At 36.2% G+C, this 27,311-nt stretch overlaps 1 protein-coding gene across 1 annotated transcript in view; it reads left to right on the top strand.

The window, feature by feature from the left end:
• The window catches only part of LOC107097719 (unconventional myosin-If-like), a 42,068-nt gene extending 19,803 nt beyond the window's left edge, over positions 1 to 22,265 (top strand). Inside the window, exons 10-29 of the mRNA XM_015394978.1 lie at positions 3,174 to 3,306; positions 3,582 to 3,778; positions 3,865 to 3,945; positions 4,088 to 4,174; positions 4,291 to 4,377; positions 6,841 to 7,008; positions 7,387 to 7,472; positions 7,557 to 7,638; positions 7,845 to 7,951; positions 8,031 to 8,129; positions 8,225 to 8,369; positions 10,194 to 10,308; positions 10,413 to 10,582; positions 10,688 to 10,833; positions 15,443 to 15,589; positions 15,668 to 15,816; positions 15,944 to 16,006; positions 17,749 to 17,956; positions 21,126 to 21,286; positions 21,375 to 22,265. Of these exons, the coding sequence (XP_015250464.1) occupies positions 3,174 to 3,306; positions 3,582 to 3,778; positions 3,865 to 3,945; positions 4,088 to 4,174; positions 4,291 to 4,377; positions 6,841 to 7,008; positions 7,387 to 7,472; positions 7,557 to 7,638; positions 7,845 to 7,951; positions 8,031 to 8,129; positions 8,225 to 8,369; positions 10,194 to 10,308; positions 10,413 to 10,582; positions 10,688 to 10,833; positions 15,443 to 15,589; positions 15,668 to 15,816; positions 15,944 to 16,006; positions 17,749 to 17,956; positions 21,126 to 21,286; positions 21,375 to 21,451 (2,508 nt within the window). The 3' untranslated portion in view covers positions 21,452 to 22,265. The remainder of the gene's footprint in view (positions 1 to 3,173; positions 3,307 to 3,581; positions 3,779 to 3,864; positions 3,946 to 4,087; positions 4,175 to 4,290; positions 4,378 to 6,840; positions 7,009 to 7,386; positions 7,473 to 7,556; positions 7,639 to 7,844; positions 7,952 to 8,030; positions 8,130 to 8,224; positions 8,370 to 10,193; positions 10,309 to 10,412; positions 10,583 to 10,687; positions 10,834 to 15,442; positions 15,590 to 15,667; positions 15,817 to 15,943; positions 16,007 to 17,748; positions 17,957 to 21,125; positions 21,287 to 21,374) is intronic.
• The last annotated feature ends 5,046 nt before the right edge of the window (positions 22,266 to 27,311 follow it).

Here is a 27,311-nt window from a genome sequence, read left to right as displayed (position 1 = left end):
TCTACCAGAGGCCTGGGAGTTTGAGGGTATGTACATATATTAAATCAGATTGTCAACCATATATTTTTTGCCCAAGTTAATATAAGAAGCAGCAAATTAATATTTAGTTAGAAATAATTTTTGCTAGAGTTTTAAAAGCATGGAGTGTATAAATATTTCTGTGAGGGGTGAGATTTCTTGATGATCTGTGGCATCAACAAACCAGTTAATGGAGAAATGAAATGAAATTTGCAGATATTGAGTTAACTGGAAAACCGTTTATTGAAGCCCTTCTGCAACGTATTCGACAGACCGATTTTTCTACTCTTAAGCTAGAACCAGTTTTTTCTTTTTTTTTTGTCGCAAACTTCCAACTGTGCAACGACCAGCTACAGCAGCAAGAACGCCACTACTTTTAGAAGTAATGGGTATTCAACCATACCTATTACCGACAGGTGACACACTGTGAGGAGGTAGTCTTACCCACTGATCTCTATTTATTCACTGGATTGCTGATTGCCCGTTGGTAGTATGGGGTGGAAGGGAAGCCACCGGCCGCCATATTGGTGCTCCCTAGTTATACCGGTCGCAATGTAAACAATATGTGCCATACAGCATCGAAAACAACGATGATGTTGCCTTTTAAAATAAAAGATAAATTCATCACTTGGATACACACTTGCTGTTTCATCACCTAAGTAGGTTACTTTAACTTATAATAAAAAAAAATAGGCACATCACATTGCATAGTCATTATGAAGTCTATAAATGATGTAATATAACATGTTATACAAATCCATCACAACAAAATGTATGTGTTAATGGAGCATAATGATACAGATGTGCCAGAGGTGCTAAACTGATGATGTAAATGAGAAATACAACAAACAACCTCATCCACTTTATAAAGAATTACTACACACTATACTATAGGATACACTGGTGTATATATGGATTTTCTTGGTTAGTACATCCACTGACTGTAAAATTACCTGTGGATCGTCTTCCCACAGCCGGCAGACTGCTTGTTTTTGCAGCGAAATGCTACACAGGGAGGCATTTTTACTGTGTCTCCGTGGGAGTGGGGAGAACCAGCATGGTGGATGGTGGCTTCACTTACTTTACTTTTTTCGGGCAATCAGCAATCTAGTGAATAAATAGAGATCATTGGTCTTACCTCCAAACTGCTCCTTGCTCCTCAGTGTGAGTCCTCAAATTATACACCCAATGCAATGTAAGCGACGCTTTCAAAGAAATGGATCGTCTGGTGTTGTGCTTGGGTAGGTATCCCTGACATCAGGTATTTTCTGAGCATCTAGGGCATATTTCCAGAGGGGAAAAGAGCAGATAGGAATATATAGGAAGCAATGGCACCTATTTTACTTTTCATCAAAAGTAAAGCAGCACAACTTTCCTGTTTGGGGGATTTGTATTGAGGTGCATTCAAAGACAAGAAGCAAATCCTGTCACAGATTGCTACCTTTGACAACCATGACTCCGGTGAGCCTGTAATATTTATATTTCTGTATATTACCTCTCATACTTATCTGATAGCATGAGGTCAAAACACCCAACAATAGCAAGCAGTCAGAAACCCACTTTCAAGATTTTTGGGACAAACGAACTACAGTCAGTAATCAGCAGTGGCTGACCGACCAAAATAGGTGGATCACTTTACTCAGTTAAGGACGGTGTTAATGTTCCAGGACTTAGAAAGGGGGATAGAGCAAATATGGCCCCCGTTAGAGGTTTCACAGAACAGGAAAAAAAAAAAAAAACACACACACACCTGAAATATTTTACTAAAAAAGAAAAAAAAATGATGATGATGATGATCTCCAAAACCTCGGCAGAGATTTGTATGGTGCATGCTTTTACGTTGGATGTCAATAAAACAGTAGCAAAGGAAGTTCATACAACCCAATCAAAGAAAATAAAAAAATTCTGTGGTGGCTTACTTGAAGTTCAAGATTTTATCTCTAAGACGCTATGGTATGACCTTAAAAGGGCGTTCATCACTGCAACAATCATCAAGCAAGAATTGAAAAAAAAATTCCTAAAAAAAAAAAAAAAAGAAAGAAAAATCCTCCTCTGATTTAACAGACACAAGTACGCAAGTACAAGTACTTGATTTCTGTTTGTGTCTGTGTCTGTTTGACACAACCGATCATTAGGTTTAGGGTGTATTTACTTTTCAACAAGCTTTCCCTATATTAATATAAACTATATAATCATTTGAAAAGTAAATTTTGGGCTTACCTCTGATTTAAAAATGATGAATATTTAATTGTGGTAAAACTGTACATAATCTTAACTTTTATCTTCATTTAGCTGCAAGCTAGTAGATGATGTGTGATGATCAAACATACCGGTAAATCAGAATCACTTAAAGATATTTCAGCTGTGGCGCCAGGGGGACGCTAGGGGGTGCTATAGTTACCCATGGAAAGGTCTTAGTTCCCCAATATAAGTAAAGGTGAATACTTTTTCATCAAAGTTAATATTCTTGTACACGTGATTGTTCGTAATTTTTTTTACAAAACACAACCATTTCCAATTAAAAGTTAGATGCATATTTAAAAAAACATTTAAATATATACAAATATACCATATGGGTTTTACTTCTATACAGGCACTATATTTTTTTATAAGAAAACTTTACTTATTTTGTAATTTTTCAATCATTTAAATTGTCAAAATATCATGCTGTGCGATTCTACAGCCCCAATTACTGTTCTTTAAAGGTGACTAAGATTACTTAAAATGCATTAATTTGTGTTTTCTGGCATATTTGGCATTGTTTTATATTTGATTTGCAGTTCTGTCTCAAGGTATTTCTATTTCGATCTCTATTCAGATATTTTCGGGAAAGCTTTTCAACTTTCATTTATTTTGAAAATAAATTGAGGTGGAAAATCATCTGCTGCAGACAGCTTTCTAAAATAAACTAATTTCCTAAATTAGCGTACAGCCATGTAGCAGGATCTTTGCTGAATAGCTGGATATAGATCTTGAGCTTCTAGACCTCACTGAGGGACAGAGGGGACATTTGTAAGGGATATGCAAGTGATCAAAATGCTAACTTGCCCTCTAAAGGGTTAATGCTTAAAAAAAATTAAATTAAAGAATAATTGTAATTAAAAATGTTCAACAAAATAAAAATAAAGTCAAAATGAGTTTGTTTTCATTTGCAGGAAGCCATGCAGGTCATTGGTATCCCCAGTGACATCCAGGCTCAGGTGCTGCAGATCACTGCAGGTATCCTCCATCTGGGAAACATCAGCTTTATAGAGGCAGGGAACCATAGCCAGGTGGAAAGCACAGACTGTGAGTATAACCTAGAAGCGGACACACCCCCTGCAATAATACGAGCACACAAGGCAATTATACTGCTCCTCAGAGAGTTCATTAGATCAGACTACGACAAAAGCAGCCCCTTGGCTGAATACCAGCTAATTGCTCAAATATGTGCACAGCTGACTTGTTTATCTTACCTGGGGATTTTCTGCTCAGTACATATTGCTTTGTCTTCATTTATTTATACATTAAGGCTTGCCATTTATTTATACCTATGTGATTGTTGTTCCTTTTGTCTGCACCAGTGCTTGCTTTTCCTGCCTACTTGCTGGGAATAGATCCCCAGAGGCTGCAGGACAAGTTGACCAGTCGAAAGATGGACTCCAAATGGGGCGGCAAGTCAGAGTCCATAAACGTAACCCTCAACCAGGAGCAGGCCACCTACACACGCGATGCCCTGGCCAAAGCCCTTTATGCCCGTCTCTTTGACTACCTTGTAGAGGTTAATATTTCATATTTCCCATTTACAACCGCAGCAGGCTTAATTGAACACATTTCTGTTTTCCTGACGCTCTCCATCTGCTCTAGGCCATAAATAAAGCCATCCAGAAACCTTACGAGGAGTTTAGCATCGGTGTCCTTGACATTTATGGCTTTGAGATATTTCAGGTCAGTGCTTTCACAGTTTACAGGTGCACAACATTTACATACAAGCAATAAAACATGAAGGGATGATATATATATGTGGTGTTAAAATGCTAAGTTTACTTAGCTATCATCTGAAAGTGACTTTTCGCATTTCTCTCTGTAGAAAAATGGGTTTGAGCAGTTTTGCATAAACTTTGTCAACGAGAAACTGCAGCAGATCTTTATTGAGCTCACTTTGAAGGCTGAGCAGGTAAGACATTTTTTTATTTTTTTTTATTTTAGAAAACCGTTAATGCAGACTAATAAACTCACATTGGCTCTGAAGCTGTTTTAAAAGAGTATATTTGTTTTACTTCTCATAATCAGGAGGAATATGTTACGGAAGGCATTAAATGGACCCCCATCGAGTACTTTAACAACAAGATTGTGTGTGACCTCATTGAAAATAAACTGGTAAGTACTTAGACAGACTCTATTATGATTTTGTACCCAGAATATACAAAAAGAAATTTTGTTCAGTAGAGCTCTCAAGATATTTTCCTTTTTTTTAAAAGTGCAGCAATGATAAAGGTAAGCAGCAGTGATAATATAAACATACGACTGTATATTAGTTACAGTTCCAACATTCAGGGTTTTTAAATACAAGAAAATACATTATCTATTAGTATTCGTATGTGTTATAAAATCTTTTAAATAGATTTATTTAATCTCACACAGAATCTTTTTTAAGATCTACTTCTGTGTTTGGTTGATACTTGGAAAGAAATGACTCGTTCAGTATTTGCCACAAGAAAAGACAAGACAAGAGAACATATAAATTGAGTAAAGCAAAGGAACAAATAGCATAGGAGGAAAAAATTATTTTCATAATTCAGGAAACGTCTAAAAGAAGCATATGTTTGGACAGTTTTTCTGAATGAATGAGATAATGCTGCAATGATTTCATGGTGGATGTTCTCTTACTGTTGGCATAACAGATATCTAAGCAAGAAACGTTTTTCCTTCAGAGAAGCTTCAGCCTGTCCTGTTTGTTGGGTTTAATTTAGTTTGACTTCCTTTTGAATTAGGATCCTATTCCCATTCTCTTAGATGTAGATGTTGATGAAATCACTATTAGTTTGTCGAGTTTGCGTAGACACCCGCTGCTCAGGGCATAGTTTTTTCCCCCCTTCCTCTTCTTCTTACAGTTTATCTAATGAATTCAGCAATAACAGGATGTCTTTATATATTTTTTGTAAAAATTACCTCATTCATTAAGAATAGCAGACCAGATTCTTTTTATTTTCAGGTAAAAGAAAGACACTTGCATATAAAAAAAAAAAACATTGTTCAAAATAACAATCACTTTAGATGTGGGAAAGACAACTTTGTATTAAAACTTTGGACACAGAGTGAGACAAGTAAAGCAAGCTGTTATTAACGCATTAACTTGTTGGGCTAGCTCCTTTGATATTGCCTGGAGCTCTCTGCTTCATGATCAGCTTAATTGGAAAAGTTTGCACATAGAAGGAATGTGAGTTTAATTGATGAAGAGATTATTCCTAACAGCTTGCCAAATAAAACATTTTTGAAAGTTTTTTTTGTTTTTGTTTTTTTGCATTAGTTATTTTTTTATCTTTAATTCTTTGTGCAGAATGTGCAGAATTTGTTCATGTGCAGAATTGATGGCAGGCAAAAATACCAGATAAGGTTATCAGAGAATGAATGCAGGGGAAATAGGTGAGAAAAAACAATTAAACCAAGAAAAAAATCTAAATATGAAACTATGCTGTAAAAATGTCAGTGTTAAAATCCTGGCTAGTGTTGGAAACATAGTGTTGGTGTTTTTCGACAGGCTCTTTTCAGCTGAAGATAATAAAATACCTTTCTCTTCCCTGATGCTTTTTATTTATTTCTTTATTTTGTAATATTTTTGAATATATCAAAGGGTATTACTTGCAGCTCTGTGGCGCAGTTTGCAGCACAGTCAGTCTAAGCTATAATCCCAGCTTGGAATTTGCCTAATTTTACCAAGTATGTGAGAACAGGCGCGTTTGTTTTTTCTTCCACTATTTTTTAATATTAACACATCTTATGGTCTCTTAGGTATATGAAGAGCTAATATAAATCATGAAATTCATTCATCATGAAAATAAATCAGAATCAGAATCAGAATCGGGTTTATTGCCATTGTTATTCTGATTCTGATTTATTTAATAACTATACCGTGAAATATGTGGATGTAACATTTATTTATTTACTATATAAATAAAACATTGCATTATGAAATGTAAAAATAAAAATGCTAATTTCCCATTAAATAAGTACAAATACATTCAATATAAAGACATAACTAAATCTGATGTAAGGATAATATATGTATGAAAAAATCATATAAATATTTAGCTTTACATGCATGAATAAATAAACATGATTTAATTGTTTGTTTTTTTAGGAGGTCCCCATTCTTTTGTATCTTTATTTTTTGGGGGTTTGCTGAAATTTTTTGAAACTCCTGCTATTTCCTGCTGTTATTTAACTTTCCAAAGGCACTTTTTTCTGTTGGTGTTGGAAACACTACACTAATGTTACCCTTAACATGATATTTTAACAGTACCACGCCTTTATTGTTAATTTGACACCCTAAAACGTTAAATATTAAACATGGGCTTGTGTTACCTTAACAAAAAGTTGGGTGTCAGTTAGTTTAGACTTTGTCAACTGTTTAAACCCCCAAAATAGCTTCGACATATAGACACTTTGTTGGTGTTAAATGGACATTAGAGAAAGGAGAAACAAGAGAAACTCCCAAACATCTGAGGAGCGTGACGCATCCTGATAAAACAATTCGTCTCCTCAGACTTCTTTCTTTATGAACGTATCATATAAGCTTTATATGAGGACTATTCCTGTTGTGACGGTGTCTGCTGCTTACAGAGCCCTCCTGGTATAATGAGTGTCCTGGATGATGTGTGCGCCACCATGCACGCCAAAGGAGAGGGTGCCGATGGCACACTGCTGCAGAAGCTGCAGGCTGCCGTGGGAACCCATGAACATTTCAACAGCTGGAACTCTGGATTTGTCGTCCATCACTATGCTGGGAAGGTCTGAGCTCATCCACCTCTTATAGAAAGTCTAGATGCTCAAATATACAAACCCAAAAATATATGACCCAGGAATTTATACGCAATTAACAGTATTTATGGCTATGCCAAATAATGGCATATCATGAGCAAAAGAAGACACAAGATACACAGAAAATTTGGACACAAATCCAACCATAAATAAATAAAAATATCTAATTAAATAAAAAGAGAGTGAAAAATATCATTAAAAGCAAGCAAAAAAGAAAAGAAAAGTGAACAACATTTATCTCAAATTCCAGTTATGAAGTTCAGTTTTCAGGTGTTAATTACAACAGCAGGGGCTCTCGCAAGTTCAACAAATAAATTCTGAATAAATGTTTATGTTTATTTTCCTCAGGTGTCGTATGATATCAATGGCTTCTGTGAGAGAAATCGAGACGTCCTCTTTCCTGACCTCATAGAGCTCATGCAAAGCAGTGAATTGTAAGCATTTTTGATTAGTATAACAGCTACATTTCTGCACAAGTTCCTATAAAACTAATTTTTAAAACTATTTTGTTGCTTTAGTAACTTCATCCGCAGCTTGTTTCCTGAAAACCTCAACACAGACAAGAAAGGGAGGCCGACAACGGCCAGCTCAAAGATCAAAGTAAGAATCAATTTATTAGATTTGACATGAGGAATACATTTTATTTTAATTAAAAAATACTTTATAGATCCCAAAGGGTAATTAAATGCTGTTATAAATATTATTGGGTGTTTTTTAAAGAGTTTGTTAGATTTTAAGAGCTTTATGCATGAATAATCTTCTGTAGTGTGTTTAATGCATTAAAAGCTTATTGATGTTTCCATCAGAGACAAGCTAATGAACTGGTGAGCACACTGATGAAGTGCACCCCACATTATATCCGCTGTATTAAACCAAATGAGACAAAAAGGCCCAAAGACTGGGAGGAAAGCAGGTCTGGGTGCTAACTGATAATCTAAAGCTGCCATCAGGAGATTCTTCTGTATGAACAGGGTTATTTTGTCCATTTGCAGAGTCAAGCATCAAGTTGAATATCTTGGTCTGAGGGAAAATATTCGTGTGCGAAGAGCTGGATTCGCTTATCGTCGCCTCTTCACTAAGTTTCTGCATAGGTGAGCTATTTCTTTGATGCTTAGGTGTTTGCTGGCTTTGAAATAAAAACTTCCTCTAAATGTGTCTTTGATTGTGTTTTTTTTGGGGGCTTCAGGTATGCCATACTTACCCCTGAAACATGGCCGCATTGGAGGGGACCAGAGCAGCAAGGGGTCCTTCATCTCCTCCGATCGGTCAACATGGATACTGACCAGTACCAGATGGGACGCACTAAAGTCTTTGTCAAGAACCCAGAATCGGTAAAGAGGTTTTTGTGTGCTATTCGTGTTTCATGGTGAGATAAGGACACATTTCTACAGGGATGACCAAAACAGCCTTAAATGTCATGTTTTTAGTTTTAAATAAATGAACAACAATCTGACTTGAAGGAATTTTTAAATAGCAGCATAACGACAAAGGAAAACTGCCAGAATTAGTGATTTAAAATTCTGTTCTAACCTTGTTAATACACTTTGAACATGGAAGTGGATAAAGATGTAAAAGCCCAATCTTACTGCACTAAATTATATACACAATATTCAAAACCAACACTTGTTACCCTAAACCAGGGGTAACCAGTTAGAAATTAGTGGGGTCCGAATAAAGAAAACAACAAACAAGTAAAGGTCCAGAGACATTTTTTATTATAAAATTTAACACTGAAATAAAATGAGGTGTTTATGCATACATGTTATACATTGAATTTTTAACTAAAACATTTTTCCATTTTAAAAATAAGTGCTTTTTTGTAGTGCAGAACAACAATCTTTCAGTTTGGTACCGTATATAGACGATCTCCTGATTCACATATTTTATAAAATATGTGATATGTGACATACTTTTTATTCTTCCTTTTTTCTGGCTTAACGAGAGCAGTGGGCTTTATGCCCAAACATACTCAAAATGTGCAGGTTCATCTTTGAGCACGGCATTTCGCTTTTCTGTCACCAGTTAACCGCAGTTCCTCCAGCGTCTGCTCCTTCTTTCCCATCCCCCGGCTTGCCACAGGTTTGCCTGCTGTGTCTAAAAGAAGCTAGAAGAAGCAACCCAGACTGACAGCAGCTCATGGCTAATTGTAATCTATAAATGTTTTAAGTCAGGTTGGGTCCGGATTAGCCAGCAGGTGGGTCCGGATCCGGACCCTGGTCAGCTAATCATGTCCTCTGGTCTAAACCTTTTCTCCATGTCTTGAACTTCTATAGTCTTGAGAAATTGCTCTTCAGACGTTCTTAAAGACTTTTAAAGATTTTAGTGATAGTCAAAAGCTGCAGCAAGGTGGAAGACGTTGTGCTCTCATGAGGCTGGATTTCCTTAAGAGTATCCAATCACAGGCATTTATTTTCTCAGGTTGGTTCCTCCCTTGTACGTGACAAAATTTGACATTAGTGAACAGAAACAGATCCACATGCTAGTAGGAGAGAATCTGCAGATGCATAAAAACCAAGAGAGCAGATTTATTTATCCTTCACTTGCTGCTATTGCACTTCTGGTTAGACCTAAACTGCATTTCGTTGCCTTGTACCTGTACCTCTGCAATGACAATAAAGTTGAATCTAATCTAATCTAATCTGATCTAATGAGGAGGAAGAACTCCTGTAGGTGATATATTGGGGGTTCATGATATTGAATCTGTGCCAGTGAAGCATTGACCCCATTTGGTGAAGCAAACTGCTTCTGGGATGTCAAGGGAGCGACAGCAGGTCAATTAGGCGAAAAATGCAATAGACTAGTGTTCAACTGATATCGATAGCTGTGATACTTGTGTAAAAAATAAAAAAAAATAAAAATAAAAAAAAAGGCTAAATAGAAACAAAGTGTCTGAAGAAGATTAGGACAGAGTAGTTGTTGGTGAAGCTTTACAAAAAAAAAAAAAAAAAAAATTCAGGGAGGGGTTTGAAAAGTGAATGGAAAGAGTCGCCATTTGAAGCCTTTTTTGGTTTGGTTCATTAATATGCTTAACAGATATGATGCCTGATCTATTAAACATCTCATTCCCTGGTCTAGATAAATCAATAAGTGGACCCTCAGAGGAAAAACAGAAAAGCGCATTAACATTCAGAATGGGCTTTATCTTTTTTTTTTAGCTCTTTCTTCTTGAGGAGATGAGGGAAAGAAAGTTTGACACCTTCGCTAGAACCATTCAGAAGGCGTGGAGACGCTACAATGCCAGGAAGAAATACGAACAGATGAGGGAAGAGGGTGAGCAGCAGAAACACCACAAGTTTCTTAGTCTTCTTCAAACCACATTACACAGTTTGACTTCTGTTTTTTTTTTTTTTTACTCACTTCCTCACAACCCACAGCGTCGGACATCCTGTACAACTCCAAGGAGCGCAGGAAAAACAGCATCAACAGGAACTTTGTTGGAGACTACCTTGGCCTGGAGCAAAGACCTGAGCTGCGGCAGTTCCTGGCCAAGAGGGAGCGAGTTGACTTTGCTGATTCTGTCACAAAGTTTGACCGCAGGTTCAAGGTGGCTGTTTCTATAGTGATTTAAAAAAAGGCATGATTTCAACCTGCTCTTCTTCCACTTTCTTGCAATGCACATTGTTCATTTCCTCTTTTCTCCCCCACTCAGTCTATCAAGAGAGACTTGATCTTGACCCCTAAGGGGATCTATCTGATTGGTCGAGAGAAGGTGAAGAAAGGACCCGAAAAAGGACAGATACAGGAGGTTTTAAAACGTAAACTGGAATTTGGAAACATCAGTGGCGTCTCGCTCAGGTAGGGCTCACATTTTAATGACTAAACATGGTTGCACTAACATTTGTTTAAAATAAGTGTTGCATAAGGGTCATAATGACAATGATCACAGTTTTTAGAAGCATCTGCTGTGGTTGGACTAAAAAAAAACACATGGGGGGGTTCTACTGTACAAGTTCACAGAAGATTGCTTTCTTAGAAATGACTTAAATTATTTACATATCAAACCTTTTTCTAAATTTATATCTCATTATCTGAATGGACAGAATTGTAGAATATAAAATTTACAAACTATTTTTGGGTGATGTGAATAAGTACCACAGATTCAATAAAAGAAAAATATAATTTAAGTCTTATTTACATCTATAGTAAGATTAACCTTCATTAGTATAAAATGTATAAAGGTCATTAGCGAGCTGGCTGTCATCTAATGTCCTTTAAAGTAGCTTTAAGCAAAAGCTGACATTACCCTATTCTAAAATATGTACCTTAATACCCAGTGTTACAAACTGAAGGTCCAATCTAACTGTTGAGGTCAGTTTTAGCATAATTTTATCTATAAAACCTCAAACCTATAAGCCCTGCAACATTTCAATAGTACATGCAAGACTGAGCATCACAGGGTTTTTTTCTGCATGAAGTATCTGCAGTGCTTCTGACACTTTCTCCATTTTGTACAGTCAGTGGGCATTATGCTAAAGAAGTGACGGTTAAAGTTCTTTATTAATTCATTTCTTGCATATTAAACAGTTTCGACTTTTTAAATTTAGGTTACTATAAACTTGCAACTCATCATTGCATTTGAACGGGGGGCAGAAGTATGGAGTGAAGGTGTTGCAAACAAAGAACACTTTTTCTAAATGGAAATTTGAAAAGAAGGTATTCTATAGATGAGATAAAAACATCTTCATAATTAAAAAAAAAACGTTTTGAGAGTAACTTTGCTGGTTTCTCCGATTGTTTATTTTTTTTTTTACATTTGATTATATTTTATTTTTTCCCATTGTAATTTTGTATTATTTTACAGATTTTATAATTTCAAATTTTATTTTTCAAATTTATAGTTTTTTAGAGTGAGTTTTACAAATTGCGTTCTTTTCCAATTGCATTTTACAGATGACTTTGTCTTTATTTCTGATTTCGGTTGGTCTGCATAGACTTTAGCAACAACACTTTAATTGGTCATTGGGTTCGTCAAGAGCGAGTGTTTGCATTGGGCTTGAAGTGGACAGAATGGGATCTATAGACCATTAAACAAAAATAAGGCAACTCTTAAACCTCAATATTAAAGAGAAATTTGAATAAATAAAAACTCCAAATATATAAAATTGATTTTTGTTTTAAATATGGAATTTGAAAACATTAAATATGAACAAAAAAATTATATATTTTTTTTAAAAGCTGAAATTTATAAAACATCTAACAATAATGGAACAAAATCTACTCCATACTTAAGGAAAGCAACCATTTGGATTTTGTTTGTTTAAGATGGCATTCATGGATGCGATAAGATAACTATCAATAAAAGCATATTTATGTTGATGTATAAATTGGTGAATCACATTTAATAGCATAGATAAGTTAAGTAAAGTAAATAGGTTTCTTATTTGTTCCATAGTACCATGTGACATCAGCTCTCCCTCTGTGAGGTTACCCATTTATGGGTTATGAACACAGGTTACAAGGTTATAACTTTGCAACAATACAAGCACCATAACGGTTCGCGACCAACAACCTTCAGGTGCACTACTGCCACCAACAGGTTGGGAGTGTAACAGCTTCATCAGAAATGTGTAATATGAAGTTGATCTTTGCAAAGTTGTAAATTTGTTACTTTTAAACTTGTGATCAGAATTAAACATCTGATGTTACATGTATGTGTGAGCTGACAACGTGGGAAAAAATACAAATATGATACAAATACATATCTAATCTCATATATATTGACTTAGATTTATAGGTTTAGACACAATTTATTGACAGTTATTTAATCTCCAAATAAATATCTTTAAGCTTCTGTAAAGTGAACCAACCTTTACAATTTCATCTCTAAAATTAGAATAAATATAATTATCTAGTCATATTAAGCCCTTTCTGCAGTGAAAAATAAAGCATTTTAACCACCCATAGATCTCCTCTAACTATAACATGGCTTTTTCAACCATTTTCCAACAATACTACTAATTCAAAGATACCTGCAGCTGCATTTGTCCCTGTTATGAGTAAGTCCCTGAAATCATGGAGGTTTATCACTTTACTTTCTTTATTAGAACAATCTGTGGTTTATCTATTTTTGGGAAAATATTAAAGGTGCATTTTACCATATTGTAAGTAACCTGAAACTACTTCCTTCAATCTATTTTGAAATGAGTCATTAAAGTGAAAGATATTGGGAGTGAATAAAGATTATTTATAAAACAGATCAAGCTCACTGTCTTATCAAATGCTGAAAGCACAATGAGAATAATTTAATTTCTTTCAGCTCAGAGTTTTTATAGCTAAACAAGATGGAGCAGCATGATTAGGTAATTCCCATGACTTTCTAATAAGACTTAAAATGTATCACTAAATTGTTTACACACCTGCTAGTTTCAGATTAATTTCAACCAAACATGATGTTGAATGTTAAAGGAGATGAGGCCCGAATTTCTCCAACAATAATCAAATCAAAGGCGTATTACATAGTTACCTTCTATAAATAACAACGATCTATGACCTTTTTAATTAACATTTTAATGGCATTACACCAATTAAACCCGTCTTATAAATAAAGAAAGTTTTATATGTTCCGATTTGTGTTTTTAGGAGCTCCTGCTGTCTAAAGCTAGAAGGTTTTCCTGCCATCACCCTAATCTTTAGTCCTTTCCACAGATTTTCCGTCAGAATCAGGTCAGGGTTCTGGTTTAGCCACACTAAAACAAAAATATCACTTTCATAAAAATAAAAAAAGCATGTTAAAATGAAACGTCTTCTTTCAACCCAGATCTGTGCAGAATATCATAGGCTGAATGTAGGCACTTATGTTTGGTATATATTAAGGTCTGCTGCTTAACTTCCCTAAATCAGAGAATCATGATGGTTGAAAAAATAGCCAGGACTTGTATTCCAGCAAGAGTAGCGTGACTTTAAAATGTTACCCTATTATTTAAGAGAAGGTAATAGTTAAGATACACTAAAACTACTCCTAGAAGAACAGTTCATACACATAAAATACGTAGCTGAGATAAACTCAAATAAATGTAGCTTGTTAAAACCCTACTCCGCTTATTGGTTATTTTTATACTATTATTAAATAAACTGATATCTCTCTTTTACATCAGTAAAAATGTTGCCCTTAGGTTTTTGTTTCCATTTAAACTGATCTTTTAAAGAACAAACATTCAAGCAGACCTTACTGAACAATATTAAATTAAAAAAGCACTCAGAGAGGGCAGACCTCCGCCAGGCAGCAAATGATGCTTCATATTGTAAGCGACACCTATAGCTAAAACTCTCCTGTCTGGATCTAGCCTAGTAAACTAGCCCCACCCATCAGAGGTCAAACTCATTTTTGCCTGCGAGTTGGTCTAGCCTTGATCAATGCCCCAGGCCGTAAATCTGGCGGGCCAATCACAACGCAGAGATGTGTTTTGAATGTCTGAATGCAAAGTGGGCCAAAAACAAAGCTGCACGACGCTGGAGAAAGCACAAAAAGGAATATGGCAACAACTATTGAACACTTTTAGTTTGACTCAGCTTTGGAATCAGTTTTGGAAGGATTAGTCTTGGGTTTGTCGTTGAAACGTGAGCAGGAAGAGGCTCTACGCTCATTCATTTTTAAGAATGATGTATTCGCTGTTTTACCAACAGACTGTTTGTTTACACCCCCCCACCAGCTTTCTGTCGCGCTTACTACGTCACAGTCAGGTGCGCTAATTTGTCAGAGCGTTGGCCAATAGGCACAGACATGGTTTAAAAACAATGGGTTGTTCTCATCAACAATCTTCCGATGTCTCATTCATCGGGGCCAGACTAAATTACACATTTAATCTCACATTTAGTCTGGTTTATAAGGCTAGTCTGGATCATGACTTTTGGAGTCCAATGCTGAAACTCTCAATAGTCACTGCTGCCACCCTCTGGTTTAGAGGGGAACTGCTTGTTTCCTCCATAAATCACAATCTCACAATTAAAAAGGATCTTTATAAAAAAAAAAAATCCTGTATCCAGATTATAGTCTGGATGATCACCATAATGTTATGGATTGTTGTTTAAATTGAGGCGCACCGCTGGTAAACATGTCACTAAAATCCGAACATAACTTATCAAGTTATCCTGTACACAGACGGACGAACAAACTCACACAAACTCTTCTAAAAATTGGATCAATAAAGAATTTTACTGATGAGCATATCTGCTATGCTGGTCTGTCATAAGTCTTGCTAAAAGTGCTGGAATTAAACCTAATATTTTCTTAATTTTGTTTTGAAAATGAGCTCAAAGTAACTGGAAGTAGACATGGCCTTATAAATACTGAACAAATCACACTCTGATTATTGAGCTTATTTCAATTTCTAAAAAGGGATGCTTCCTTCTTCTTTATTTATTGGTGGAACAGAAACTATGATGTTTGTTTTTTTCCCCTTTTCAGTACCAGACAGGATGATTTCTTCATTCTGCACGAGGCCCAGTATGACAGTCTGCTGGAGTCCAACTTTAAGACAGAGTTTCTCAGTTTGTTGTCTAAACGATATGAGGAAGTGACCCAGAGAAAGCTGGCCATCTCCTTCTCTGACAGGTAGAGCAACAGAAAGCATTAACAGAGTAGAGAAAGCAGAAATAACCAGACCTCTGATGCACCTCTTCTGTCTTTCAGACTGGAGTTCCGGGTGAAGAAGGAGGGCTGGGGCGGCGGAAGCTCCAGGGTGGTGGTTTTTCAAAGGGGTCAAGGAGATTTGGCTCAGCTTAAACCGGGAGGAAAGACTCTGACCATTACTGTAGGAGACGGACTACCTAAGTCCTCCAGTGAGTTAAAATAATGGCCATATCTCTGCAAATCTCCTCATCATTTGGGGGGAACATAATATTGTAATTTATTGGCATTAGTTGTTTTCTATATTCAGATATTTTAACCACCCTTTTTGTTCTTTAGAACCAACCAGGAAGTCTGGTCTGGACGTTCGAGGTGGAGTAAGAAACCATGCACCTAACAGAGGTATGAGACTCTCATTGAATTTATTTCCTTGTTTGCATTGTAATTATTTTAGGCTTGCATTTGCATTATATTATTCAATCTTCAGGACTCTTGGGGATGCTAAAATTGCAGCTGTTGGTCGCCATGCCTTTCTCATCTTGCAGCACCAATGCCTTTTCTTCAAAAGCTTAAAGCTCTTAGTTCAGAACTTTTCAGCTACCAAGAACAGAAATGAAAAAAGCAAAAAGGTTGACCAAAATAATCTAAAATATGTTTATTTTGGTATTTTAAGAGCTTTATAGTAAAAGACCAAATTATGACATAATATCAAAGTCAGGACATATGAACCTTTTTGTTTGATTTGTTTATTTTTATTTCACATTTTCATGCAAATGCACAAAGAGTCCTAATAAATCAAAGTCTTTGTTTAGAACCAAAAAGAAACGTTCTAAAGCTTTAAAGGTTCCTTCTCCAAATCAGTTTATAGACTAAAGAAGAAGCTTTAATGGAACAAAGATAAAAGGACAAGCATATAAAAATTAGAAGATGATTTTTATCCACATTAAAGGAGCTATAAGCAAAATTTCTCATTTTATTTAAAAGAACAAAAAATATGAGGGGTCTTTAGATGGAACACAGTTTGATGTCACAAACCATCTCTATATGTCGTTCTCAGTCTCTTGGTTTTAACCTGGGCTGTACGTGCATCCATCTATGTTCACCTGAGAGAGCAACATAGTTTAGGAAGAAAAAACAGGCAGAATGCTTCCAGAGAATGTAAACATTCAATTGAAGATGATCATTGGACAAAATGACACTCTCATGGTACATGTAGCAGCAAGAGCTGGAGTAGTGATAAAGAGAGCCGCTGTTTGTCAGACATCCTGTTTTGGTCCACAGACAGTGCTCAAGAGTGTTTTTTCATGTTTTTTTTAAGAGATCTGCCCACTCCAAAAAAATACACATGCACAACCCTGTACCAGCTTCTGAGAGGGAACACCTATTAAACTTGTGCGAAGGTATGCACGAGTACCCAACTACCCATTTCTCCTCATGCACACTCTGTTTAAAAGTTGCTGTTCTCATAGCTCATACATACAGAGCCCCTCTGATGACATGGTCAAAAAAAATTTTTAATTGTGGCCACGCAATAAGTATAACGTGTGCACGAAATACTACTTCGTGGCCACGCAATAAGTATAACGTGCGCACGAAATACTACTTCGTGGCCACGCAATAAGTATAACGTGCGCACAAAATACTTATTAATAATATTAATATAATTCCTGGACAACTGGGTAAGCAAATCGAGCGCGACTTAGACCTTAGAGAAGGCGCGCTCGATTTGCTTACCCAGTTGTCCACGAAATACTTATTATTAATAAGTATTTCGTGTGCACGAAATACTACTTCATGGCCACAATTAAAATTTTTTTTTGACCATGTCATCAGAGGGGCTCCGTACATACAAGCTTACTCTGTCCGAACGTCCTCCCTAACCCCTAAATCCCTCAATCACTATATAAAGGCTCTCTATATCGATAATTTAACGAGTTGTTGATGTTTTGTACGCTTTTAAAAAGGCTGAAAATTGTGAAAGCAGGAACCATGTTACCCCTAAATGAGTATATGAACGTGATGCATCTGTACATAAAAAAAATGAATTGTTGAACCAGCAGCTGTCAGCCTGTTTGTTTTGTTCTCTTCCCTTAAATAGAAAGATATTTCCAGACTTTGTCCTAAATTTATTTTCTTCTTTCTAGCACACCCCAATGGTGGAGCCAAGTTTTCAAGAGGCCAACCCAACCGGCAATCAGAGATCACCTATTCCTCCCCACACAAACATCCCCGGCCACCTAATGCTCCCCTGCCCAAACTGGACTCGCAAATGGGACGTCGGGCCCCAGCCCCTAACCAGCACAACCAAGGGAACTTGGACTTTCTTAACGTGCCTGACCAAGGCATGTCAGGGTAAGAGATACCAGCTTGTGAAATACAGAAGAAGAAGAAGGATGTGATAAGTGAATCACTGAAAAAATGTTTCAATGCCTCTAAGTTTTCATATTCATGAGTGTATTATGTCCTTCACACATATAGGGTGTAGCATAAACTGAATGGCTGAGGTAAATACTAAAGAAATCTGTCAGATAATATTATAATAAAAAGACAGAAATGTGAATCGAGGAAAAAAATATTTTACAAGTGGCTGACCATACTGAGTATATCAGTGCTTGTTTCGTCTATTAGGTTTAGATATATGTATGTAAGTCAGAATTCTTTGCAAAAGGCGCACATGTGATAAATATTGAGCAGCTTTCTTTAAACATTATGGATCCATATTCAATACCATGAGGCCCCCGGTATGTCAAGCATGGGTTGTTTTGCTTACTTTATGAGCCACATCTTAGAAGAAAACAGTACTGTCTCAGATTTCCTGAAAAGCATCTATTCACAGGCAGTTTCTCTACACTCACATCTATAATCTAAGGTGTTGATGGCAGCAGTCCAGCTGATATTTCTCTCCAGAATGAAGTCACAGCCAAACAGGAACAGACCAGATGAAGCTACTATAAGTAAAATAAGAGTGAGCCTAAGTTTAGAGGTTGAACTAACAAATACCTTAGAATGGGAGAATAGAGATAGAATGAAGCAGAATGATGAAAAGGGGTCCCTATGTCCTCCAGCAGTCTAAGCCTATAGCAGCAAAACCATAGCAATAGCTCAGGATAACCTGAGCTACTCTAACTATAAGCTTTATCTTAAAGGAAAGTTTTAAGCCTATCCTTAAAAGTAGACAGACATCAACCTGTAGTTGATTCTTTAGGAGAGGAATTAGCTACCTGATAAGTAAAATATCTCTCTCCCATTAGTCTTTTAAAGGAATTACAAGTACACCTGCAGTGTGAGAGCAAAGTGCTCTATTGGGAATATAAGGAAAATTAAGATCTCTGGTATAAGCTGGAGCTTGGTTATTTACAGCTTTATATATGAGGAGGAGGTTTTTAGATTCTATTATGGATTTAAAAAGAAGCCAATATAACAAAGCTAAGATAGGAGAAATGTGATCTCTGTTTTTAATTTTTAGATCACCTGAAGGCTTTTAATTACAGTTTGTGGCCTTCCTGATAGTAAGAATTATAATAGTCGAGCCCTGAAGTAACAAATACATGGACTAGTTTCTCAGCATCACAGCGTATTTCTAATTTTTGCAACATTTCAGGGATACAAGAGGGATATTCTAGAAACCGCTCTGGTGTGGCATTTGAATGACAGGTCCTGATCAGAAATATAAGACGAAGGTTTTTTTTTTTTTTTTTTTTACTTTATAGACCAACTTAATCTCATCCAGATGAAGTGACTGACTAATCAGTTTTTTTTAAACACTGGTCCAAAGACAAACACCCTGGGTCATTATATAGATAAATATCACCTAACCTGGCAGTAGCCATGTTGATATGTTTAGAACTGAGTTAAGTTCTACGTTATCAATCTGGGATGGCTGCTGTTCAGTCTGTCCGTGTAAAGGAGGAACCTTTACTACAATACTTGGAGCTGCTTGGGTTACGTGCAGCTAGTATCCGCCTTCCATAATACCCATTCAGCCAACTTGGTTGTCCATAAGAGCCGCCAAAGGAGACATAATGATTACGATAGGATTCCTCTGCAGCTTCTTGAGTGTTTTCACAACTAGCGAAGTAAGCTGATAAATCAAACTTTCTAAATCCTGTTGGAAGAAAAGCACAGACATCTTTCCCATCTTCAAATGCACAAAGGGCTTCTCTTTGCTCCCTTTTTAAATGAGAAATTGTTGCTATTTCAGCTAAAACCGAGTCAGGCCAGCGTAGCCGTGTGTGTAATGCCCCGACAATGACCTTCTGACCCTTAGCAAAAAGCAGTTTATTCAAGTATACTAAAAGTGCAATAAATTCATACTTAAAATCAGGCAGTGCACTTAGTTTACTTATTCTAAACTATATTTCACAGACTTATATAATAATAGTATAGTCAAGTGTACTTGACTATACTATTGTTTACTTTATTTTTTACTACGGTATATTTTAAGTATACTTTAGTAAACTTAAAAATGTCCCAATTTAGTTGAAGAAGTATTACTTTAGTAATACTTCAAGAACACTAAAGTACATTGTTCGGATATACTTTCTAAACTTATACTTATGCTTAAGTATTCTTAATAGAATTTACTTCAAGTATACTACTTTTTGCTAAGGGGAGTGTCGTCATTTCTACATGTCCTGCCCCAAAAAAACCCTGCTGGCATGTCATTGGTCCGACTCGCTGGATGTTACGAAACGGACATAATTAATTGGAGTCTTTCAAGATGGATTTGTTGTGAGAGTGAAAACTCAGATCTCACGACAATCCAGCTCACAGCTCAACATAATAGTGGAAATTATTTCCATGCTGGTATTTTGATAAAACTAGTCTATGCATTTGCTAGCTAAAGAAAGTAGCAACGGACAGAAAACCTTTCCATGGAAAATACTACTTATACATAGTACAAATACTGTTTCTGTCAGTGAGCTCCAGGGCAGCTTTGGCTATAATGTAGCTTGCCACCATCAGTGTGTGGGTGTGTGTGTGTGCAGTGTATTCTCATTATTAGTTTGTATGAAATCGTACGTAAAGTTATGCACCCTAATTTCATATGTTTTAGACGTTTTTTTTCGTCGCATTTCGTCGTATTTTTACGTCTTGCCTCGAGACAAGATATCCTTGCACATGCGCATCTTACGCACCATTAAATAACATAGAATTTAACATACAATTAACCCTAACCCTGACCCTAACCCTAAGATACAAAACAGCAAGCAACCTAGTGAGAGAGCTGAAGAAGTGATTATTGCACTGTTTTTCCCAGTTTTACGTCCGTCCGCGGATCTGCTTTTTTCGTCTGTCTGGCTGCGCATGCACACTGATCTGTATTTTCGAGGAAAAACGTCCAAAACGTACAAAATACTGTGCATAACTTTTCGTACGATTTCATACGAACTGATAATGAGAATATGTTAAATATTAAAATTAAATCAACACCTTCCTTCCCTCGTTCAATTATTAAATTCTGCACTTTTGCTTAGCTCTGTTTATATCATTACTTTTTTTGTTTGGTTCTTTGTCACAGGAAGCAGAGGAAAAGAAGCATCAGCCATCGACCGCCGCCTGCCCCTAAACCTCAGCCCAGACCTCAGGGTCCCCGATGCCGAGCCTTATATCAGTACATCGGGCAGGACACCGACGAGATCACCTTTGAGGCTAATGATGTCTTCGATCTCGTCAAAGAGGGTGTGTGGCCAGCAAACAGCTCGGAACCAGGCAGGTTCAGTAAATGCAGTTTGAATGTAACAGAACATGTTTTTGTTTCCCTCTGCAGATCCATCAGGATGGTGGACAGGCAGGATTCATGGCAAAGAAGGTCTCTTCCCTGGTAACTATGTGGAAAAGATTTGATGAGGACTTTTCATGCACATTCTTGTTTTAACAAGAACAAGGTGTATTCTGTCCCTTGCAGCAGACTCTGCTTTACAAAAAAAAACAGCCTGAGAGTTATTCAAAGTACATTTGAAGTTCTTGTTTAAGGGTGACACTTTGCTGACATTTGAGCTCTGACTAATTATCTGTGGCAGAACACGGTATGAAGGGAAGACAGGAGGTGTCATCATTATTGTTAAAACGGGACTACGAGCTGCTCAGGTTTCATCTCGGTTGTTGTGTAAAATGATCCATCTCTGAATGGCCCAGCAGCAGGATCTTTGAGTTTATCTTCCTTTGAGCGGTTCCTCGCTCCATACAACTCAGGGCTTCAGCGGAAGAATGACTTGAAGAAAAATCTGCGTTTACCTCCAGCTTTTCTCAAGATCCGCCATCTCTTCTACCCCACACTGCTGCTCACTGTCTTCATTAATAGCATCAGATCATTCAGTAAATTAGCTCTTAACAGAAAAAGCAAAAAGTGAATTTGATTGATTCTTTTGCGCAATAAACAAAACTTGCTTCAGATCAAATCAAACCTTTTTTTTATGTTTGACATTTCATTGCTATTGTTGGTATATGATATATAAGATTATTGGTACTATGTCACAGATTTTCTCATTTTAAAAAAAGAAAATGTTTTCATACATCTCCAAGCATACATTTTGCACGGCCTTATGTTGCATCGACAGTAAGTTATACGATTTTGGGACAATCCAGGCAGGTTAGTTTTTCATTTTATTTTGTTTTCAGTTGCGGATTTATTTGTAAAATAACACCTTTTTCTGTTTGATGTTTGATTTATATTTTTCCTTTTAATATTAAAGTTAAGTATTTTTAAAGAACACTGTGTCCTTTGATTTCTTTATTTAGAAGAAGCTGCAAAATTCATACAGCTTATAAAAGAAAAGTCTATGTGGCAAAAAAATATGTTTGGTAGAGGGGATCAATACAGTCTATCTGTTTTATTGTTACCCACTCCTGATATTTCAGTTTAGATGTACACCTTTGCATTTTGAAGCAGAACATTTTCATTTGAACATTTGTGTTGTTTTTCACAGTTTTTCACCTCCAGGGGGGGTCACAAGGCACCAAAGGTACAATTACTGTGACGTGATCCCTAAAGTAGTTGGAGGGCCAAAAGATATCAATTACATAAATGTTAGAATCCTGTAAAATAAATAAATGTACCATGGAAAATGTAGATGGATCGCAATTTTGATCGTCTGGATCAGGGGGGCTGCAGCCTTCAACTCCAGAGCAACAAGATGCTCTTAGGTTCTGTGCCTGACTTAATATATTATACAATGAACTGTTGCCCTGGTATTATTTTTTGTTCGTTTTACTAATTTGTCCTTGGCCGCACCATGGTCTGGGACCACCGCTGCTGATGTTTTACATAAAAAAGTCTGGAGTTTTTCTTTAGAATTTCATCTTCTTTTCAAATACAAAACTTATGCAGACTATGTTAATAACACAAGAAAACAAGATCTATTAAGTTGTTTATATGACATATGCTTTGTAATCATAATAGTGGTAGCACTGTTCATTCACACTTTGTCAGACCTACCAGGAAAACACAAATGATAATTTTGAATACCAGTCATGTTCCAATTTTACTTGTCAAGGAATAAAGATGTTTAGCGTTAGTTTTTGACTGAAGGGTGTAGCAGGTAGTGAGTCAAAATCCCCAACTTTAAATCATAAAAGACAGATTAATTGGTAGGGATGTACAATATTGAACACTGAGAACAGGTACTGGCATTTAGCAAGCCTGCAGCGATAAAAAAATAAAATAAAATCTTGAAAAAATATATTTTTCCTGGTTTTCCTGCACAGGGATTTACCATTTAATTCACTTTTAGGAAGCCCACATTTTCAATTGTAAAAAGTTTTTCTTATCTTATCCCAGGGCTGAATTGGTCCTGATTTGACTAAAATAACCCAATCTGGATTGTTGATTTCCAAGTAGATTTAAGAATGTGCTATAACTACAATTATACTTTCAAAGCATCGCAATTAACTGGATAATAGTTACTTTAAATATATGTATATATATATATATATATATATATATATATATATATATATATATACTCACTATATCAATTTTTGTTTAAAAATTAAAACAAAATTTTTAAAGTAACAATAAAAAAGAAGAAAAATAAAAGTTAATTTAAAGCACATAAAGATAAAAATATGATAAATGCAGGCAGTAAAACAAATAAAACCATTCAAAGGCAGTTCTAAACAAATGGATTTTTAACTGTGACTTAAAAGAACTCAGGCTTTTAACTCTTTTAATGTCTTCTGGTAGTTTGTTCTTGATGGAGCATAGGAACTAAATGCTGCTTCTCCATGTTTGGTTCTAGTTCTGGGTGAACAGATTAGGCTGGAATTAGAAGACCTGAGTGGTCTGAGAGGTTGATTGACTGATAAGAAATCTGTTATGTATTTAGGCGCTAATCTATTCAGTGATGTATAGACTAACAGAAGGACTTTAAATTATATTCTCTAAGCTACAGGGAGCCAGTGGAAGGACTTCAGAACCAGGCTGATGTGTTCTACCTTCTTAGTTCTAGTGAGAACATGGGCAGCATTGTTTTGGATCAGCTGCAGCTGTATGATGGACTTTTTAGGAAAACCTATGAAGACACTGTTACAGTAATCAATTCTACTAAAGATAATGCATGAATGAGTGTTTCTAGATCCTGCTTGGACATTAGTCCAAGTTCTTCGTGTTCTTCGGGTGATAAAAGGCTGACTTAGTAACAGCCTTTATGTGCCTCTGAAGGTTCAGGTCTGAGTCCATCATGACGGCAAGATTTCAGCCATAATCAGTTGTTTCTAGATGAAGTAGCTGTAGCTGTGAGCTACCTCTGGGACTCTCTTCCTTTGGTCCAAAGATAGATCAGAAGAAAATGATTACCTTAGTTTTGTTTTTATTAAGTTGTAGAAAATTATGGTACATCCACAGACTGATCTGTTCTAACCATCTAATCCACGCACTGATGGGTTCATAGTCACCTGGTGACATTGTGATGTAAAGCTGTCTGTCGTCTGCATAGTTATGGTAACTGATCTGGTTGTTTGCTATAATCTGTACCAAGAGGACCATGTAGATTTTGAATAGGAGGAGCTCCAGAGTGGAGCTTTGAGGAACACCACATGTGATTTTTCTGGTCTCTGATTTAAAGTTCCCTACTGACACATAAAAGTCTCTGTCCTTCAGTTTAGGATTCAAACCAGTCCAGTGCTGTAACAGAGAGGCCGACCCAGGTTTCCAGACGCTCAAATATAATCAAGAGATTAACGGTATCAAATGCTGCACTGAGGTCCAATAATACCAGAACTGTGATTCTGTCTGAATTTATATGGATGTCATTGAACATATTAATCAGGGCAGTCTCTTTACTGAGGCCGGCAAGAAAACCTGACTGGAAAAAATCAAACAGCTGGTCATTGTTAAGAAGGCATTTAACTGTTGAAACACAAGTTTTTCTATAATGTTATTGATTAAGGGAGGTTTAAGATGCTTCTGAGGGACCAATTTTCCAAATTATCAAGCAATAGTTCGATAATTGCTTTTTTAAGGCTCTAGGGAGAAACATCTGACGTAAAGGATGTGTATTATATTTGAATAAAATCAGACTCTAAAACAGGTAAAACCTTCTTAATAAAACCTGTGGGTAAAACATAAAGACAGCAGGAAGAGGAGTTTGAACAGTTTCTTCTAAACATTTTTTTGAATAAACAGTCCTCCTACCACCTATATAAGGATGGAAATCGTATTCAAAGAAGCAAGCAGGAGACATTTAATATTACAGTTGTTTTCTTTACAGTATGAAAGAATTAGTTATTTACTGAAACACATTTTCAGAGGGCACTTTAGTTTTTAATGCTCAGCAGTCTGCTGTGATTGGATTGGCCGAATCCTCCTGATTTCTGTTAAATCCGCTTATTTCTTTGGTTGGTCAGTATGTTTATGCCTCAGAGAGCAGTCATGGTCCTAGATCATATTTACCAGGGTTTCCAGGTTGGGGCCGTGTTTTTTTTTGTTTTTTTTTAATAGCACAGAACAAAACGAGGTTTCTGCCTCATGGACTAAAACTGGTAGTTGGTTCCACAGAGAAAGAAGATAACTAAAAGATCTGCCTCCCATTCTACTTTTAGAGATTCTAGGAACCACTAGTAAACTTTCAGATTGAGAGCAAAGTTCTTTGTTAGGAACTTAAAGTACAATCAGATCTCTGATATAAATCTGAGCATGGCCTTTTATTGCTTTATATGTGAGAAGTAGGATTTTAAATTGTCTTCTAGATTTGACAGCCAATGAGGAGAAGCTAGGATAGGAGAGATATGATCTCTCATTTTAATTTTCATCAGAACTCTGGCTGCAGCATTTTGGATCAGCTGAAGGCTTTTAACTACAGATTGTGGATTTCCTGATAGTAAAGAATTACAATAGTCCAGCGTTGAAGTAACAAGTGCAAAGACTTGTTTCTCAGCATCACCCCTGGACAGGATCTTTCTAATTTTTGCAAAATTTTGATTAAAGAAGAAAATTCTGGAAACCTCTTTAATACAGGATTTAAATGACAGGTCCTGATCAAAAATATTTTTACATTTCTTATCTGAGATCAATTTAATCCAACCCAACTGATGAACTGACTGACTAATCAGCTTTTTTTTTCAAAGACTCTGGTCTTCCTATCTGGATTTATAGACAGATATACCTAAGTATCATCAGCATAACAGTGGAAATGAATCACATGCTGTCTAATAATCCTACAAATTATTAGTATAGGTTGGATATCCACTGGTATTCACAGCCCTTCTTCCATCTCATATCTTTTAAAGAAAACCAATGAAACCTAGTCAAAGGACATTACTTGGATTCAATACTAACTTCGTTCCATACTTTATTGGAACAGGTACAATTTTACTCATTGTAAATGTATAAAGCTATTTTGTTTTTCAAGCTTTATACATTATTTGTGAGGTATGAAATTAAACCAGCACATAATTTAAACAAGCAGGAATGAGTGAATAATGGGTTAGTGTGGTCAAGATAGCCAGCCTTATAATTGATCTTGATGGCCCTTTCCTGCAGCGTGCATTGTGGTTTGAATGATGTCCTGTAGAAATTACCCTTGACTTCTATACAGCAGCTAAGCTATGGTAAAATTCAGTGAGTAGTTGTAATGGAATTGCAATCATTCTAGATATTTAAGTCTAAATATGTTTGATGTGAGACTTTCAGCAGATCTTGTTGTCAATAATTATACCTAAGAACTTAAATCAATTGACTCACTCCATGTCTACTTTATGATGTCTGATGTTCACATGTACATTTTCTTTTTATTTTGCACACAAAAAAACAACACATTTTGTAGTTTTCTAGATTTAAGAACAATCTCTTGTTGTCAAGCCAGTTTTTTTTTTTTTTTTTTTTTGGCTTATTCCTCTATGATGTGATATCATCCAGGAGTTGCTACGAGCTCTCACCCTCACAGAATATATTCATATCATCTGTAAACAAAACAAGGTTAATGTGATGAGGCCAATCTTTAGAAGTGGGCTTTGGCATATTTCTGGTCTTTTCCAATCAGCAGGTCATAGCAAAACACTCTAGACTTTGGCTGCAAGGATGCCAGTTTTTTCAAGTTAGGTTTGTCAAAGGTTTTCAGTATCAACATGAGAGATTAATTGGATAGAGATTATTAAAATCGAGAAACCCTTGAGAACCGAACAGTTCCAAGGGTTCTATGGTGAAATGGTTAGCACTCTGCACTTTGAATCCAGTGATCTGAGTTGAAGTATCAGTAGAGCCTACTTG

Source organism: Cyprinodon variegatus, unplaced genomic scaffold (assembly GCF_000732505.1).
Source record: "Cyprinodon variegatus isolate N-32 unplaced genomic scaffold, C_variegatus-1.0 Scaffold717, whole genome shotgun sequence".
Lineage (NCBI taxonomy): Eukaryota > Metazoa > Chordata > Actinopteri > Cyprinodontiformes > Cyprinodontidae > Cyprinodon > Cyprinodon variegatus.
Note: the sequence above shows the minus strand (reverse complement) of the source record. Positions and strands in the feature narration are given on the sequence as shown.